This window comes from Saccostrea echinata, unplaced genomic scaffold (genome assembly GCF_033153115.1).
Source record: "Saccostrea echinata isolate AGI-Se365-2 ecotype Australia unplaced genomic scaffold, CSIRO_AGI_Sech_v1 ptg000016l, whole genome shotgun sequence".
In the NCBI taxonomy this organism is placed as follows: domain Eukaryota; kingdom Metazoa; phylum Mollusca; class Bivalvia; order Ostreida; family Ostreidae; genus Saccostrea; species Saccostrea echinata.
The window spans coordinates 9,053,878-9,072,251 of record NW_026889765.1 but is presented as its reverse complement, the minus strand read 5'-3'; the positions used below and the strand labels follow the sequence as shown (position 1 = coordinate 9,072,251).

General features: G+C 33.9%; 2 protein-coding genes across 2 annotated transcripts; one reads left to right on the top strand and one right to left on the bottom strand.

Moving 5' to 3' along the window:
- Window positions 1-1,438: 1,438 nt before the first annotated feature.
- LOC133188887 (ribosomal RNA-processing protein 7 homolog A-like) lies at window positions 1,439-9,755 on the bottom strand. Its single transcript, XM_061324371.1, has 7 exons — window positions 9,674-9,755; window positions 8,991-9,124; window positions 8,335-8,460; window positions 7,623-7,746; window positions 6,280-6,527; window positions 5,866-5,914; window positions 1,439-1,541 (listed from the first exon to the last, which is right to left on the bottom strand). The coding sequence occupies exons 1-7, from the start codon at window positions 9,711-9,713 to the stop codon at window positions 1,456-1,458; spliced, it is 807 nt and encodes a 268-aa protein (XP_061180355.1). The 5' UTR covers window positions 9,714-9,755; the 3' UTR covers window positions 1,439-1,455.
- A 149-nt stretch (window positions 9,756-9,904) lies between these two features.
- Window positions 9,905-17,766, top strand: LOC133188401 (E3 ubiquitin-protein ligase TRIM23-like). The gene is made up of 10 exons (XM_061323801.1): window positions 9,905-10,038; window positions 10,336-10,632; window positions 10,925-11,203; window positions 11,536-11,718; window positions 11,854-12,069; window positions 12,538-12,672; window positions 13,424-13,553; window positions 14,079-14,189; window positions 16,201-16,325; window positions 17,479-17,766. Exons 1-10 carry the CDS (start codon window positions 9,964-9,966, stop codon window positions 17,656-17,658), a joined length of 1,731 nt encoding a protein of 576 aa, XP_061179785.1. The 5' UTR covers window positions 9,905-9,963; the 3' UTR covers window positions 17,659-17,766.
- Window positions 17,767-18,374: the final 608 nt, after the last annotated feature.

The window sequence follows — 18,374 nt, the reverse complement described above, 5'->3', positions numbered from 1 at the left end:
AGATATTTGAGATTTGGACAGCAATCAGTCAGACTTATTAACTTTTCATTTTAAAGGTATCACAAGTATTCAGTTTTCATTTTTTTTTTTCAATTTGTAACCAGAGATTTGACTTCATAGAGATTTATAATAATCACTGTCGTTTTATTTTTCAGTGATTTGAAAGAAAGAGACATAGTCAAAGAAAAATCATTCAATTTGAACCTGTAAATTTATTAGTTTGATTTTTAGTAAGGTTCAGTTATAGAGTAACGCCCTTCATTCGCCAGATATTAAGAAAGAAGATTAATTAAATATTTAAGTGTCTCAGAGAAAATAATGAAAAATATCAGAAGGAGGGTCGGAGATTTTCATAAAATGTTAATTTTGCAGTTTTTGGTCAATGAAAGGTTAAAACCTATAATAATAATAACAGAACCAAGGATTTGTTCTATTTATAGTAACACATGCTTTTGCGTTTCATGTCTAAAGAGGCTTAAAATAACACACACACACACAAACAAAACAAAAAAAAAACGTACATTTTCACGATCTAAAAAAAATTCTGTACATTAATTTAAGGGCATTACAGAAATTATGTCAAAGACATCAAACCTTAATGTCATTTCCAACTATATTTTTTAATATGTTTTTTTAATTCCTTTTATGAAATAAGATGGACTCTGTTTTACGGCTCCATTTTTGGGACAAATTAGCAATTTCTCCTATGGTACATGTAGGACACCAAAAGACTTGAAATTTCCATGTAATGTAGATTTTGATAAACATTTTAAATTCTTTTAAAATCTTTTAATTAATAAGACCTTTGACAAACAATAAATTCTTACTTCCTATCGATATACGTTTTTCATTGTTCACGACACAAAGATTATTAATAAAAAATACAATAATCCTTGTTATTCGCTTAAACAGAATGATTAAGATACATTCAAAATTTCTTGTTTTGAGCCATTGTTCTTATAATAATTAAGAATATTTTTCATTTAAAGGAATAGGATTGTTACAGCTGCTGTCAAAGAGTTTTTGTAATACATGTTTTAAATCAGTCAATAATGATTTCAATATTAAACCAATAAAGTGTATCATTAGATTTTGCGTATATAAAATGTAACAACCATGGTCATAGGAAAAGGGGGGGGGGGGGCACGTCTGATGACATTTTTATTTTTGCTTGTCAAGGAATTTTTGGTAGTTGATAGTGCCCCTCAACTAAAAATGTTTGGCTGTACCCCCCCCCCCCCCAACTGAAATTGCTTCCTACGGGCCTGACAAGGGCACTGCAATGCTGGGAATCCCCTTGCAAGAGCGCATATTCGATTTTAAGCAAATGACTCAACGACAAATTACTATCTCCCAGCCCTCCAACTTCACTGCAAGAAGATAATAATCCAGAAAGTGTGTTACAATTAGAATTTACACAAAACAAAACACATTTATTTATATGCATACATGTTTTTAATAAGGTCGAAATTTTCTTGATGCTTTCATTAAAGAAATTCTCTGTTTATCTTCTTCAAACTTCTTGCGCAATTCAGCAATACCTGCAAAATGAATAGTAACAGATTATTCTACCAAAATATAAAAATTACTGTCTTTAATAAAGAAATATTTCAAAGTCAACTGAACATAAACAAATGATGATAGAATTTTACTAGACTGATTTTGAATTAAAGTAAGACATAAATCCATTTTAAAATAAAGTGCCCCGCCCCAGCATGATACACCCGTCAAATGTTGTTCAATTATCATAAACAGTTTAGGGTGCAAGAAAATCATGTCAACCTTAATTCAAAGATTTCCATGACTTTTCCATTCCTTATAATATTTGATGTTTATACATTTCCTGTAGTGCAGGCACTAATTATAACAAATTTCTCAACTGGTTGTGTTACACCTTGACAAATGCCCATCTGCAGCCCCCTCCCTCCCCCCATCTTTCATATTTATTTGATATTTTCAAAAAATTAAATAAAAATTTCAAATTAAACAATATCAAAATAGTCTTAACAATTTAATCTATACCAAATTAATTTTGAAAATAAATGGCTGGCCATCAAATGACATATGCTATAAACTGACAAGCAGGTTTTCTGTCTAATTCCCAAAGGATACAGATAAGAGCTGCTTGATCAGAGATGCTCTAACAGAAATGATTGAGACAGCTAGCCTTCCTATACATTGAACTAATTAATTATAATCTTCAGCTGGATGCATGTCCATTCATTACTCCCAAGGGATGAATGGATCTGCACTATCTGCTTTAATAGTCTGTATTGTAATAACAAGAGGCCCATGGGCCTTGAATCGCTCTTCTGATAAACTGTACAACCTATCACTTCTATTTGAAGCTTTGAAGTATCCTGTATATTTACATAAACCCTTGAAATTCCAATTCACACTCTGAGAACCCAAGATGATTCTATGCCAATTAGTACCTGAGAGTTGGTCATGGTGACCTACTTATCACTTGTCATTCTCTGAGGACCCATCAACTAAGTTTGATGATTCTAAGCCAATCAATACCTAAAATGTTTTTTAAAATTATAATCATAAAATTTTATAAGTAGGTCAAAGTGACCTACTTTTCAATTGTTTTACTCCAAGGACCCAAGATGCATCAACTGACAAAGTTTGATGATTCTAAGCCAATTAGTACCTGTTAATATTTAATTAAAGCCATAAATTTTCAAAAGTAGGTCACCGTGACCTACTTTTCAGTCAACCTACTCCGAGGACCAAAGATGCATCAACTGACAAATTTTGACGATTCTAAGCCAAATAATTCCTGAAAATATTAAATACAGCCATAAAATTTCAAAAGTAGGTCACCGTGACCTACTTTTCAGTTGTTGTACTCCGAGGACCCAAGACGCATCAACTGACAAAGTTTAATGATTCTAAGCCATTTAGTACCCGAAATATTTGATTAAAGCCATAAATTTTCAAAAGTAGGCCACCGTGACCTACTTTTCAGTTGTTGTACTCCGAGGACCCATGACGCATAAACTGACAAAGTTTTATGATTCTAAGCCAATTAGTACCCGAAATATTTTATTAAAGCCATAACTTTTCCGAAAGTAGGTCACGGTGACCTACTTTTTTAGTCAACCTACTCCGAAGACCCATGACGCATCAACTGACAAGGTTTGATGATTCTAGCCAATAAGTACCCAAAATATTTAATTACAGCCATAAATTTTCAAAAGTAGGTCACCGTGACCTACTTTTCAGTCAACCTACTCCGAGGACCAAAGATGCATCAACTGACAAATTTTGACGATTCTAAGCCAAATAATTCCTGAAAATACTAAATACAGCCATAAAATTTCAAAAGTAGGTCACCGTGACCTACTTTTCAGTTGTTGTACTCCGAGGACCCAAGACACATCAACTGACAAAGTTTAATGATTCTAAGCCAATTAGTACCCTAAATATTTGATTAAAGCCATAAATTTTCAAAAGTAGGTCACTGTGACCTACTTTTCAGTTGTTGTACTCCGAGGACCCATGACGCATAAACTGACAAAGTTTTATGATTCTAAGCCAATTAGTACCTGAAATATTTTATTAAAGCCATAAATTTTCCGAAAGTAGGTCACGGTGACCTACTTTTCAGTTGACCTTTTTTGAGGACCCAAGATGCATCAACTTACAAAGTTTTATGATCATTGGCCTTAAAATGTCAAAATTATGCCTCTAAAACGCTTTGAAATCGAATGCCTGCAAAAGTTCAAAAAGTAGGTCACTGTGACCTACTTTTTAATAAATATGTTTTATGGCCCCAAGATGCATCATCTTACAAGATTTAATGATTCTAAGCCTCCCCGTATTCGAATTAATAACCTTAATTGTTTTTAAAAAGATTAGCCATAAAATTCAAAAAGTAGGTCAAGGTGACCTACTTTTTAGTTGACGTACTTTGAAGACCCAAGATGCATCAACTGACAAAGTTTGATGATCATAGGCCTTAAATTGTTCAAAATATGCCTCTAAATCATTTTGAAAAAGAATGGCCGCAAAATTTAAAAAGTAGGTCACGGTGACCTACTTTTGAGTCAACATGATATGAGGTCCTTAGATGCACCAACTGACAAAATTTGATGATCCTAGTCCTTATAGTAAGCAAAATATCAACATTTTAATAAAATGTAATTTTTGGTCAACTTTGAAGTGACCTTGAGACCACGCTCTTTGCCCCAGGGTAAATCCCCATGCAAATTTTAATCTACAACATATCCTCATCCTTTTGTATAAGTTTGGTGATAATCTGCCCAGTGGTTCTTGAGAAGAAGATTTTTTAGCAACCAGTTTTTTTTTTCTATTTTCCTAATTATCTCCCCTTGTTAAAGGGTCACAACCCCAGTTTTAGTATAAAAGGGAGCCCTTGGGCCAAGGATACCCTGTGACAAATTTGACAATAATTGGCCAAGGGGTTCTTGAGTTATGGCCCATATTCTAAAAAGTTTACGCACACCGCACAAATGGCCATAGCATTAGCTCTTTGAGCCTTTGGCTCAGAAGAGCTAAAAATGCATATATTTATGTCATTCCGTTGAAAACAGATTTTTTTTTTAACTTGTTACAAAGATTTATCAAAAAAAACCAAAAACTTGTGTAAACTTGATGCAGTATTTTTAATAAGGTTACTGCATGACTCTTAGATTTGTAGGAACTATCTACCATAAAACATTTTTTTTATAAAATACTTGATGATTTCTTTGAGATTTAATGTCAGACTGGTTTTAAGCTGCAATTCATATTGACAAACAGACAACCCAACATGCTGATTTCAATACCCCCCCCCCCCCAGTATATTATATAATATCAAATTAGTTTATTATACAATATCAAGTTAGTTTTAATTACTTTTCACCAAAGTTAAAAGGCTAGCCAACTAGATTCATCCAAGGCTGATTCCTTTGCCCAATTCCCAGGAGATATAGATAACACCTGTTTGATCAGAGATGCTCTACCAGTTAGTTCCTCACACTAAACTCATTAATTTCTCTCTAATTTGACATGTAATTTTCTGTTATCAAAATTCTCCTTGACCAGTGCTTGATGATTACACCCATGGGAGAGGTGGAATTTCTCTTATAACATTACATTTTTTATAGATTGCTGTAAAGTATATAATGAAAAAAAAAAGTATTTTCTTGATTTAACATTTTTTTAATAAGGATACTGCAAAATTCTTACATTTTTGGGGATTGTGTAATTTAACAGAATAGAGACACAGTTTTTTTTAAAAAATTTCACTAAATTAAAGGTCACAGTGACCTTGAAATAGGTTGCGACACACCTTCTACCTAAGATGCATAAATTGGCCAAGTTTGATGATTCTAAGTCTAATAGTTCTCTAGTTATGAGCCAGACAGGATTTTTCCATATTTGGCCATAGCATCTTAATTAAAAGTCAGAGCGACCTACTTTTAATGCGCGACACACCTTCTACACAGGAAGTATCAGCTGAAAAAGTTTGATAATTCTAGGTCTAATAGTATTAAAGTTATGAGCCGGACACGAAAGAGCTAACAGACGGACGGACGGACGGACATGAAGGCTATAACATAATACGTCCCGTCTTAAGACGGGCGTATAAAAAAAATTCAGAATGAAATGTTTTCTGGAATGAACATGTATATTCATATCACAAAAAAATAACAAGGGCTCCTCAAAGCAGAGCATCCCCTCACAAATGAGCACATCGAACCCAATATCAATTATAACTTGCTTAACTTACCCAGGTACGGACTCACCCACATAAAAGCATGTTACTATTCCTCTCCAACTTTGTTTCGAGGGGATAATAACAGCATCATGATACTAGTAATCCATGTGTTAGGAAAAAAAATAAAAACTTACTGTCTCTTTTGGACTCTCTCATTTGAAAAGCATAAAAATTCTTCAGTTCCTTGAAAATAAAGAAATGGCAGGTTTACATTATACATGTAGCCCAAACATGATGTAATAGTACTTGTCTGCAAGAATTTGTTCATCATAAAATCAATGTAAGAAACACATTTACAAGTGCAGAACTACTCAAGAATAAATATCCAGATTAAATTACCAGGAGAGAATGTTTCCAAACAATTTACAAATGATTTTTTTTTTTGAAACTCTTGTGTTCAATGGTTAAAGTTTTTTTTTATATCTTTTTGCAAATGAAGCTAAAATATTACACAAAATGACACTATACAGTCACAGGACATAAATTATAAAACAAATCCGCAGAATTCATATATTTAATTGTTAAGTTCAACAAAAATATGCCCCCACCTTTTCCGTCTGCCTCCTTTTGTCTTTAGCTGTAACCTTCTTTTCCATTGTTTCTGTTCGAGGGGCCCCCTTGTTTTTGCCGTGCCGGGTCACCTTGACCCAGCCGTCTTCGTCCGGCACCCCCTCCTGTTCCAGAGCCAGCCTCTTCTCTCTCTCCTGTTCTTCATCATGAGCTGCCATGTATTCATCTATTTCTGTTTGTAGCTCTTGTGTGTCACAAACATTATCTCTGTACTCTTTCTGCCATTCTGTTAATTATTATTTTAAATTTAAACTAATAAAAAAAACAAGATGTTATGTGAAACACTGATGCCTCAATATGGAAGTTCAAGGCCAAGGTTAAAATTTTTCAAATATAGGTCAAACTTCAAGATCAAGAGTTCAAAAATGTTGGTACCAAAAGAAAGGCCTTGTCACAAGGAATACACAAAATATGAATGTTCTAGCAACAACCATTCAGAAAATATGGCCAGGGTTAAAGTTTTTCAAAAGTAGGTTATATTCCAAGGTCAAGGTCGGACATCAGAAAGTCTTTCCACAATGAATACATAAGTGAAATATGAGAGCTCTAACACCAACTGTTCAAAAGTTATAGAGAAGGATAAAGTTTTACTAATATAGGTCAAAATCAAAGGTCGTCGCCCGTGTGGCGCAGTGGTTAGAGCGTCTGCTCTAGAGTCCCTGCATAAGGAGTTGATCCTTACGTCGCAATTCCAATCCCACTGTGGGACGTGGAGACTGGTCCTTCAGATGAGACCGTATAAACTTAGGTTCCTTGTCACAGTAGGAGCTGGCACGAAAAAGATCCCTCACTGCTCAATGGCCGTAAGTGCCGAGTATAGGACAAAATTTGCAGCTCTCCACCGGCAAGTGGTGGCGTCTCCATATGAGCGAAAAATTCTCGAGAGGGATGTTAAACAACATACAAACAAAACAAAATCAAAGGTCAAGGTCAGGAGGTCAAAAATGTTAGTACCCAAAGGTAGGTCTTGTCACAAGGAATATACATGTGAAATATGAAAGCCCTAGAACCAACCTTTCAATAGTTATGGGCAAGGCTAACATTTTTGTGGACAGACAGATGGATTTACAGACCAAAAACTATACACCCCTGAATCTTCAACTAGGGGACATGAAAATGATTTCACTGTACATGAACAATATATGTGTATGTAATGAATGCTAATAAGACTGTATTATAAAATTTTTGGAGAGAATGGTTAAATAATGATCAAAATTGTCACACTAAGGAAAATAGACTTTTGAAGAATCTACAAAAGAATGTATTTGCTACCAATGTACACATAGGAGAATTAAGTGGTGCGTTCCTCTTAATTTCTTACTTTTGATTCCAGTCAGAATAGGGGCCTCGTCGGAGGAAAGGGTGAGAATTTTGTCGTGAGGATGAGACTTGACTTTCTGAACTGACGAAGCCTTCTTGAAGACAACGTAGGCCACCTTAAAACCCTGCAAAAGTGATGGACATCAAATCTCTGATTGTACATCCCTGTCAAATAATCAATTTCTTTTAATACCATATAAGCAGAATTTTTAGCAAGGATCCAATTTTGGCATTATTAGTGAGGGTTTTGAGATCGCTAACAATTTATTCCATATTGGTTGTTAAAGATATCTTTCTTAACATTATAAAATCACTTAAATAATTTTTCTCGCTAAAAATATATACTTATTTATTGGAATAAATAAATATGGGTCTCGCTAAAAATTCCACTTATACAGTACCATTTATTACAAAAAATTTGGCCTCTATTGAACATTAATGAATAAAAATTTTCTTTGTTTGGTAGGACTGTTAAACTGTTGAAAAAAAATGATGGAACATACATGTAGTTTAACCTACCATAATTGAAATGAAAATTAAGTAATTATACATGTTTGTACCATTATGTACAAACCTACATGATACACAGTGTACAAAAATTACAAAGCAGATTTTTTTTTTATTTCAAATAATATAAACTTACATTCATATACTGACATGATTCTCTAAAGCCGGCTATTAGATAGACTTTTACTGACAATGATATACTCTACCTTGACTTGTGGGGTGTCTGGAAAATACTTGGACTGGTTCAGCTGTTTATCCTCATTGTGAGGCTTGTCATACATATAAACCTTGATCACTTCTCCAAACGCAGAGAACACCTTTCTTATGCTCACCTGAAATTATAATGATAAAAAACATTTCGTGGATAATTATATCATTTTCTTATAAAATTATTGCAAAGATCAAAGAGCTGCAATGGCCATTTATATTCTCCAATAAATCACAAATGGCATCAAAGCAGTTTCCTCTAATTTTGACTGTGTTCAAAAGGAAAAGGATAGAGCATCTTTTGATTGTGACACAAATTGGTAGGAAAAAATTTACTTTGAATTCGGATTATATCACACTTTTTCTAATGCTTAAAATTTTAGTTTCCTGATAATCAAGATTTCCTTATACAGTAAAACACAGATATAGCAAACATGCTTATCATGGACTTACACTAACAGTGAAGTGATTTTCATTCATGGTGGTTCCAAAACTTGATGGATATAACAAATTACTTTCATAATGAATCAAAATTGTCTGTGCTTTGCACTTCGCTATAAGTGTGTTTTACTTATTACACATTCCTTATAACCAAGTTATACACTAATTAATCCCTAGAGTTACTTGAAACAGTGAGCATATTTTGAATAGATACCTGTGTGCAGTATGGCGGTACATTTACAACAAACAATGTCTTGTCTTTAGGTCGTGTACTGGCTCTTCCCTGGTGTTCCTTTACATAAAGGCTGTGTCCTGGTTTACTCGACTCTTGAAACTTTGTTTGTAACACTAGAAAAAATCAACTTCTTACATCATGATGTATATATTATGAAGATTAATGTTATATATTATTTATTATCAAGCTTAAAAAAAATTAGTGTTGTACATCAAAACAAGCCCATAAATGACAGCTTTAGTGATTTAAATCAGTGGTATACTGTATATATTTGACAGAGACTTGGTAAGAGACATTAATATCTAAAATCATTATTTTGGCCACGTATGGTCTATACATAGATGGAGCATGTGGAGGTAAAACCTCGATACAATCATAAGATTGTACCTATTAACTGAACTCAAAGGAGGAAATATACGGAATACAATTACAGTTTTCACTTTTTTTACCTATACTTCTCAAGGCACCAATTGCAGCTAAATGTAAGGTTTGAATAGTAATGATTTTCACATGGAATGAGGAAATTCGAATGCATATATAGGCCTGAGCATCACAAAGTTAAAACACTATTGAACATCTGGGTTTTGGAAAATACATCATGGAAAATGATATTATGTTTAATTTACAATCATATATTTTCAAAAGATGCCATTAATCTTTACCTGTGAAACCGTCAATCACGACTGTTTTCTCTGCACACATGGCTTTGTTTTGGTCAGTAGCTGAGTAGGCGCAATGCTTTCGAGTCTTCTGATTCAAAATTGTTTCTTGTTTTAAATTCATCGAGGTTTGGCTGTTTCATTGACAAAATAATTATTTAAAATTGACTAACTGAAAATTTATAACATGTAAACCAATAACATAAATAAAACCATGGAAACTTTACGGACCGAATTAACTGGTGATGAATTAGACAGGAGCCATTGGCCAGATTGGGACTTCCGGATGTCAAATGGCTTGTGGAACATCGCCTAATGTTGGGCTTTACGTGACAGGCGGACGATCAAGTGATGAGTCAACAGATAATGTAAACATGAAAAACATTTTTGATCTGTTACTTGTTTGAAATTGTCACATGCAAAGCTAACACCCAATAATTTCGAGGAAATTCGAACTGCATTACATATTTTAATTGTTTTTAATTTTACAATATCTTTAAAGTAATTACTTGTAGGGAAAATGATGGTTTGATAGTGCACAATGAAAAAATACCTGTGTTCAATTCGGATAATTTTGCGTTTTTAACAGGGTAACTTGAAATTTTCTAGCAAAATTCAGCAAAGGAATTATAACTCTCTTTGCTAACAGTGGCTAATGCTTTCAGACCATCTTGGAATGCAGAGTTTGCAATGAAGTATTCCGTTTCCAAGGTGACAAAGTCCCTCGACTTTTAGTCTGTGGTCACACTGTTTGTCACCAATGCCTGACACGAATTCCTCTCAATGGCAATGCACTCCACTGTCCATTCGATCGACAACCAACTGAGATTGGAGATTCCGGTGTCTGGGGTTTGAAGAAAAACTTTGCTCTTCTTGAACTCTTAGAAAAACTCAAATACCCAGTTGCAAGTCATACTAGCAAGACAACTTTCTCGGAGGAAAGCTTAGCCAAAGAGAGACAAGTACTATTATTAAAATAATTATTATTTTTGAATGATTATTTGGGAATTTTTTAAATTATACACTAAATTAACATGGATATAATATTCAACAATATACATTATGAGTTTTATTGAACTATCTTACAAATTTTATTGCTTATTCAGTCATTTATTTATATTTCTTTATCTATGAATGCACATGCATCCATTAAATAATTAATGTATAACTTTATATCTCTCCAGTTCATTTTCAAGTTTTTGATGAATTAAATTGTATATATATAAACATCAATATTATATTTGTTTTATATAGTTTGGAATTGCTTGTGACGAGAATGAACTCCATACAGCAATTGTCTTCTGTGTTGTTTGCTGCACCCATTTATGTGTGGAGTGCTCAGAACAGACTCACTCTACAAGAACCCTCACTAAACACAAAAGAGTTCCAATATCAGAAAAACCCAGAGAGAATCCGAAGTGTGCATTCCACCCAATGCATCTAGTGGAGTTTGCTTGTCTGGAGGAGGAATGTAAAAACTCACCACTGATGTGTTACATCTGTAAAGATTATGGAAGACATGTCAAACACAGGGTAACCATTGTCAGAGTTTTCTGAGAATTTTATTGTAAATATTCTTGATATTTAGGTGATACAATCAAATTCTTATCTCGAAGTCAATGGGACCAAGAAAAAACTTTGAGATATCGGAGGATTCCAGATATCGTAAAATACTTAAGGAATAAGGGGTTGGAACTTCAAAATCACTTTGACATTTCCATAGTATTTGAGATACTGATGTTTGAGATACCGAAGTCATCAATTATACATCAATAATTTCTATACCTTATGGAGATACCTGTTTATTTGATATAATGCTAGCAAATTCCAAATCCACCAAATTCTAACTATTCTGCATGTAACAGCACACTCTCCTGGAGACAGAGGCAGAGAATGTACGACGATCCATTACCAGTGCTGTCATTCACATCCGATCTTTTGGAGAGGAAGTTGCCGAATCAGCCAGGAAGCTGGGTCAAACCATTCAACAGGTGGAAGGGGGTGCACAGTTAGTTCAGAATGATGATGGAACCAGTGGTGTTCAAGGGGTGGGTTGTAGACTCCAGTTTCACAACTCAGGCAATATATGCATCTGCAGTATAAAATAAATTGTAATTATTTAGAATGGTTAAGATTAAGAACTCAGTTTATATACCTAGAATGATAAAAACCATTTTCTCTAGGTTCAGGGAACAGCAGAACTTGCCAGAGAAAAAATCAAGTCCCATTTTGATGAGCTCCGTACAGCTCTGAATCGACAGGAAGTGATTGCTTTCACCACGGTGGATGCTCACATCCGAGAGAAGTTGTGTATGTTGAGGCAGCAGCAGGAGGACATGGCTACACTCTTGTCACAGGTGTCTGCCGTCTGTCACCAGTGTGAGGGAACGCTACAACAGGTTACACCTATATCCATACTTTTTCTTTATTTTGAACTGGTATCCTATCAAGAGACTGTGAGCATATATAAAGTACAGTAAAACATATTTATAGGTGACTTCATTATAATGAATTCACGGTTTTAAATTGTATTGTGAACTTAACAGATATAATCAAATTATGTTTATATCGAATCAAAGTTGGTCGTCCATGGTACTTTGTTATAAACATCTTTTACTGTAGCTGTAGATATGTAGCTCACTGGTGTGAAACACAGGTATTCAAACAGGACATGAGAATTAGTTAAAGACCTGTTGTTTGCTAGACTGAAAAAAAAAATCTTTAAAAAAATTCAGACCAATGAACTATAGATCAGCAGCTGTATATGAAGAGGAACCACCAATGTTTTTTTCTTTTGGATTTTTGGAGAATGATTTCCTATTTGCATCGTTCTATGTCTTAAAAAATAGTGTGTAAATTGATTTCAGGATGACACCAAAGTCTTGCTGGCAAAACATGATGTACAGACATTACTTGACACTATACAGAAACAACAACAACAGTTCTCAGACATACCAGACCAACTGCCATTAGATCCCAACATTCCGATTACATTTACCAAGGTAATACATCACAACATTCTGATTACATTTACCAAGGTAATACATCACAACATTCCGATTACATTTACCAAGGTAATATATCACAACATTCCGATTACATTTACCATGGTAATACAACATTCCGATTACATTTACTAAGGTAATACTCACAACATTCCCATTACATTTACCAAGGTAAAACATCACAACATTCCCATTACATTTACCAAGGTAATACATCACAACATTCCAATTGCATTTACCAAGGTAATACATCACAACATTCCCATTACATTTACCAAGGTAATACATCACAACATTCCCATTACATTTACCAAGGTAATACATCACAACATTCCAATTGCATTAACCAAGGTAATACTCACAACATTCCGATTACATTTACCAAGGTAATACTCACAACATTCTTAATATATTTTATACCTTTTCAGAGATTCTAGAAACAAAGAAATGTCCTCTCAATTATTGTTTTGAGTTTCAGCATAAACTATCTCTTCATTTGATTATGTTTCTGTATTTTAAGAATTTACTAGAAACTATTTATAAGAAACTACCGTGATTTTAATTTCTTTATTCATAATTGTAAATAGATAATTTTGCAAAGATTTGGTTTATCAATTTTAAGAATTTGGTACAAAATCATTAAAATTCGAAGTTGTAAAGAAGAGTAGTAAATTTAGTGTTTGGTCATATTATAGGTCTATTTTTATATGCTGTAATTTTGTAAAAGAATCATCAAGTTTATTAACAGGACAACCGAGTTCACATAGGACCAAAAATTGAGATGCGGGTTGTGATTTTAGGCTTGGATGAAGCAGGAAAGACCAGCATTTTATTCAAACTTAAGGAGAATGAATTCATCACCACCATACCTACCATAGGTAAATAAGTTTTAGAAAGATACAATGTACAGTAAAACACGCTAATAACGAAGTGCCAGGGACATACTTAAGTGCTTCGTAATAAACGTAATTCGTTTTGTCCAGTAAGTTCACATCATATTTTAGAGCCATGGGGAATGAAAATCACTTCGCTATAAGCGTCAATTCATTATTTATAAGTGTGTTCGCTATAAGTGTGTGTTATTGTATACACATATTAATTTTATTTTGATGGAAGAAGATTCCACTAAAATTGCAGAATAATGCAAAAGATACCATGATAAAATGTTTTTGAAGCAGTTTGCATAAAAAATAAATTCTCTCTGGAAAAGAATAAATATCTGAAATGAAAGCAATATAATTTAATCTCAGACACCAATTAATCAAATTAAAATCTATAGGATTTGATATCAGGCTTTAAGATTATCAGAGACACCATTTGTTATGATGTATATTATTCCCCTTGAATTAAAGATCTATTGGTAAAATACTGTATTGTTCCTTCATTTCAAAATACATTTTCAGGGTTTAATGTGGAGACTGTGGAATATAAAAATGTTAAGTTTACAATCTGGGATGTCGGAGGACAACAGAAGATCCGTCCTCTTTGGAAGCACTACTTCTTCAATACTCAAGGTAGGGGAAAATGTGCTTCTTTCACTGAGTGTGTTTTAAAAATGCTTCCATAAATGAAAGTTTGGGAATTGATTAATTCTGCTTTTGATCAAAAAACTTGATAAACAGTTCTTTTTTAAATATAGGAAATTATCAAGGCATGGCATTATATACATGTGCATCTATTTATTGCCTGACGCCATGTGCATCAGGCAATATAATTAATTTTTCCATTGTCCAAAACTAAGCGATCATTCTTAATGAACTAGATTTTGTGCAAGCTGATTTACATCGGAATTTGTTACCTGCATTTCAACAAATACGGTTTGCAGAAGAAAGAATCATATTACTGATGCAAAATAATGATGTGTTTAATTTTTTCAGTTTTTCGGATGTATGTTTATTCTTTGTACGGGCATGTCCGTGTAACATTTTTTCTGCGTTTCTAAACTACTGGATCAGTCCATTTTTCTTCTACAAAAGGGGTGACACAATCTTTTCGCGCCAAATGTCACATAAATTATCTTTGCACCTTTTTCTTGAATTGTTCTATTGAATGGGTGTGATAACTTCTATGGAAATAAAGTTTGTTCTTTTAACCTGATTCTTAAGCTTCAGATTTTATATTACCTGCAAATTTTATCTCATTTTTTAAAAGAACTCATTGTACATGTATATGGGCAGGCAACACTAAAGCAGTGGATTTGCTGATTATTCTTACTATTTTGTTTCCCAGTTATCCATTAAGTGGACTAGTCCAATCATAAACAAACTCCCTCAACCTAGTAAATGGGTCATCCCTTCTTGATTCAGTCTCTTTTCCACCATTTCTTTCAATATTACATTTATTAATAATGTACGTTACAAGGTTAGGTTTTTAAAAAGCTAAGAAAGTCAGCCAGTAGCATATTATTTCATGCTTTGTGATAAACAAGGGTTTCCTTTAAATACAGTGACTAGAGTGTATGTCAGTACCCGTAGAGAAATGAGCTTCACTCCCATAAGGTTCTAAGTAAAGAATCGGCAAAATGAAGAAGACATCATGATCTGGTTTTCATTTCATGAAAAGCACGTTGTTATAGAAGAAATGAGAAAGGTCCTGAAATTGATTGAAAAGAAAAACTAAACAATTTAAAAACTGTACGAAAAGACATATTTTAAATTCATTTATAATATATGTATATGGTAAGACCATCATTGCGCGAGTTTTGTCCGAGGGGGATTATTATCATGTTTTGCTCTAGCTATAAAGTGTACAGGCTGTCTACTTTGGGTCCTAGAGCAACATTGAAGCATTTTTGTCTCAAACACTTCAAGACAACTTTCCCTGTTAAAACTGTTCACAATTTACTTAGTCGTGGAGAATGACAGAAAACAGACTATTTTTACCAGAATTCCAATGCACGCTAGCTCACTTGCAGTTTCATCCCAACGTAACTAGTCAGCCCGTGGGCTAACTAATAAATGACCAAATAGTGGCATGTCTTAAATATTCGTTAATCTGTAGTATTTGATTATGACATTTTAGAAAGTCAATTGTACATCTTGTTTAAAAAAGTTTCACAACTCTGTCGCTTCTTGATGACGGAAACGTTTAGCACCTCTCTTGCTTATACATTCCATAGATATTGATTGATTAGTCAGGCAAGCTTTTTGAAAAGCTATTACTTGTAAAAGAGTTAAGAAATCTAAGTACAAAATTCCTTTATAAATACAGGATTGATAATGGACAGTCTGCCCATTTCCCTATTGAACTTTATCCCTGCTCATGTCCCCTACCTCTTCCAATATGGAATAATACATGTTCTGTAAACTTCAAAGTTTTAATTATGTAAATGTCAAAATTACATGAGTTCTTAATAAGATTATTCATGGCAAGATCATAAGATATTGGGGTACATTATAATATCTTTATTTTAGAATTCCCGTATTTCACTGTTTGCTTTATAAAAAATAAATATAAAGTGTACATGGTCCTATCATATCTGTTCTACATCTTATGTGTATAAAACTGTTTCAATTCTTCTTGTAGCTGTCATTTTTGTGGTAGATAGCAGTAACAGAGAACGTCTTGCTGAGTCTTTCAATGAGCTCGCTAAACTTGTCCAAGAAAAGGAGCTCAAAGAAGCCTCATTACTCATTTTTGCCAATAAACAGGTCAGTAACTTTAGTTTTGTGTTATTTGCTTTTAATCTTTTCTGATGTATTTCTATGTGTCCACATTCAATTCAAAGTTAGGGGGGTACTTTGTCTGTGGTTTCATTAATTCTAGTGGTGATCAAATTTCATGGCTTGGCCAAAAAAAAAATATTGTGAAATCACTAATTTGGGGGGGGGGGGGGGGGGGGGGGTTTATTTTCGTTAGCTCTACTGGTCAGAGACCAGAAGAGCTTATGCGATAGTAAGGTGTCCGTCCGTCTGTAAACAATTTTTCAAAATGCGACTCCTCCTCCAGTTTTGGTCTGATTTCAATATAACTTGGCACACAAGTAGACTACACTAAGATACATATTTTAGTGCATTGGTTTTTGATTTCGATGAAGGGTGTTGCCCTGGTAACTAAAAATAGAAATTTCTGTAAATTTCCTTTAAAATGCTACTTCTCCTACAGTTTTGGTCTGATCTCAATCTAATTTGGCACACACTATGATACATATTATGTATATCGGTTTTTGATTTCAGTGATTGGTGTTGTCATGGTTACTAAAAATAGAAATTTCTTTGAAATACTTTCAAAACACTACTCCTCCAACAGTTTTCGTTTTATTTCAATATAACTTGGCACAGAAGTAGACTACATTAAAATATATATTCTATTTATTGTTGCATGTTGCAAAGTTTCAAAACCAAGTGCTACTTTTCCTTTGTTATATGTACAGACCAGTAGAGCTACAGTCTCATCAGAGACTTCTGGTTTTTTGAGGTATGATGAGTCCCATGAATTTATGTCCATCACAAAATGTTATTTTTCACAGGTAATACGATTCAACAATTCTTCATCCACGAAATAAAATCCCCATGAACCAATATTTTTTCCTCGAACCACAAAAATTTGATCCCACAAAAATATGGGATTTTACAGTATTTCGTTGATATGTAAAATCATAAAGAACTTCATTGCTCTATTCTTTTAGTTGTAAAATTTGTAATGGTAGTTCATGATTACATGAAGTCTAATTTTGTGGCCTGACTCAACCTTGAACACAACCAAAATCAGTAATCAATGAAAAATGATGAAATCACAGTATGTATTTCGACAGGTTCATTTACCATCAGCCAACACTTACCGAAATCTGTTTTTACATTGCAGGATGTGGAAACGTGTGTGAGCATAGAGTCAATCACAGGGAACTTTGGTCTTTTTAAGTTGTGCTGTAATCGTAGTTGGCACATCCAAGCATGTGACGCAAAGAGTGGCTTTGGGCTCCAAGATGGCATCGAGTGGTTGTCACGTCAGATGGTTGCGGCAGGGGCACCAGAGTATGCTTAGTGTAACTTTTAATCAGTGACTTTTGTTATGTATACAGTTGTTGGTATTTTTAGTTTCTTATTATTGCTTGTTTTTATTTATGTATAAATAAAAGTTATCAGAAATTTTTATTTTCTTCTCTTTTTTAGCTCACCTGAGCTGAAAGCTCAAGTGAGCTTTTCTGATCACATTTTGTCTGTAGTCCGTCTGTCTGTAAACTTTTCATATTTTCGACTTCTTCTCCAGAACCACTGGGCCAATTTCAACCAAACTTGCCACAAAGCATCCTTGGGTGAAGGGGATTCAAGTTTGTTCAAATGAAGGGCCACGCCCTCTTTCAAGGGGAGATAATTAAGAATTAGTGAAAAATGAATAGCATCTTTAAAAAATCTTTTTCTCAAGAACCACAGGGCCAGGAAAGATGAAACTCATATGGAAGCATCCCCAGGTAGTGTAGATTCAACTTTGTTCAAATCATGACCCCCGGGGGTAGGGCGGGGCCACAATGGAGGATCAAAGTTTTACATAGAAATATATAGGAAAAATCTTTAAAAATCTTCTTCTTATGAACAGTAAAGCCATGAAGTCATATTTATATGGAAGCATCCCCAGGTAGTGTAGATTCAACTTTGTTCAAATCATGACCCCCGGGGGTAGGGCGGGGCCACAATGGAGGATCAAAGTTTTACATAGAAATATATAGGAAAAATCTTTAAAAATCTTCTTCTCAAGAACAG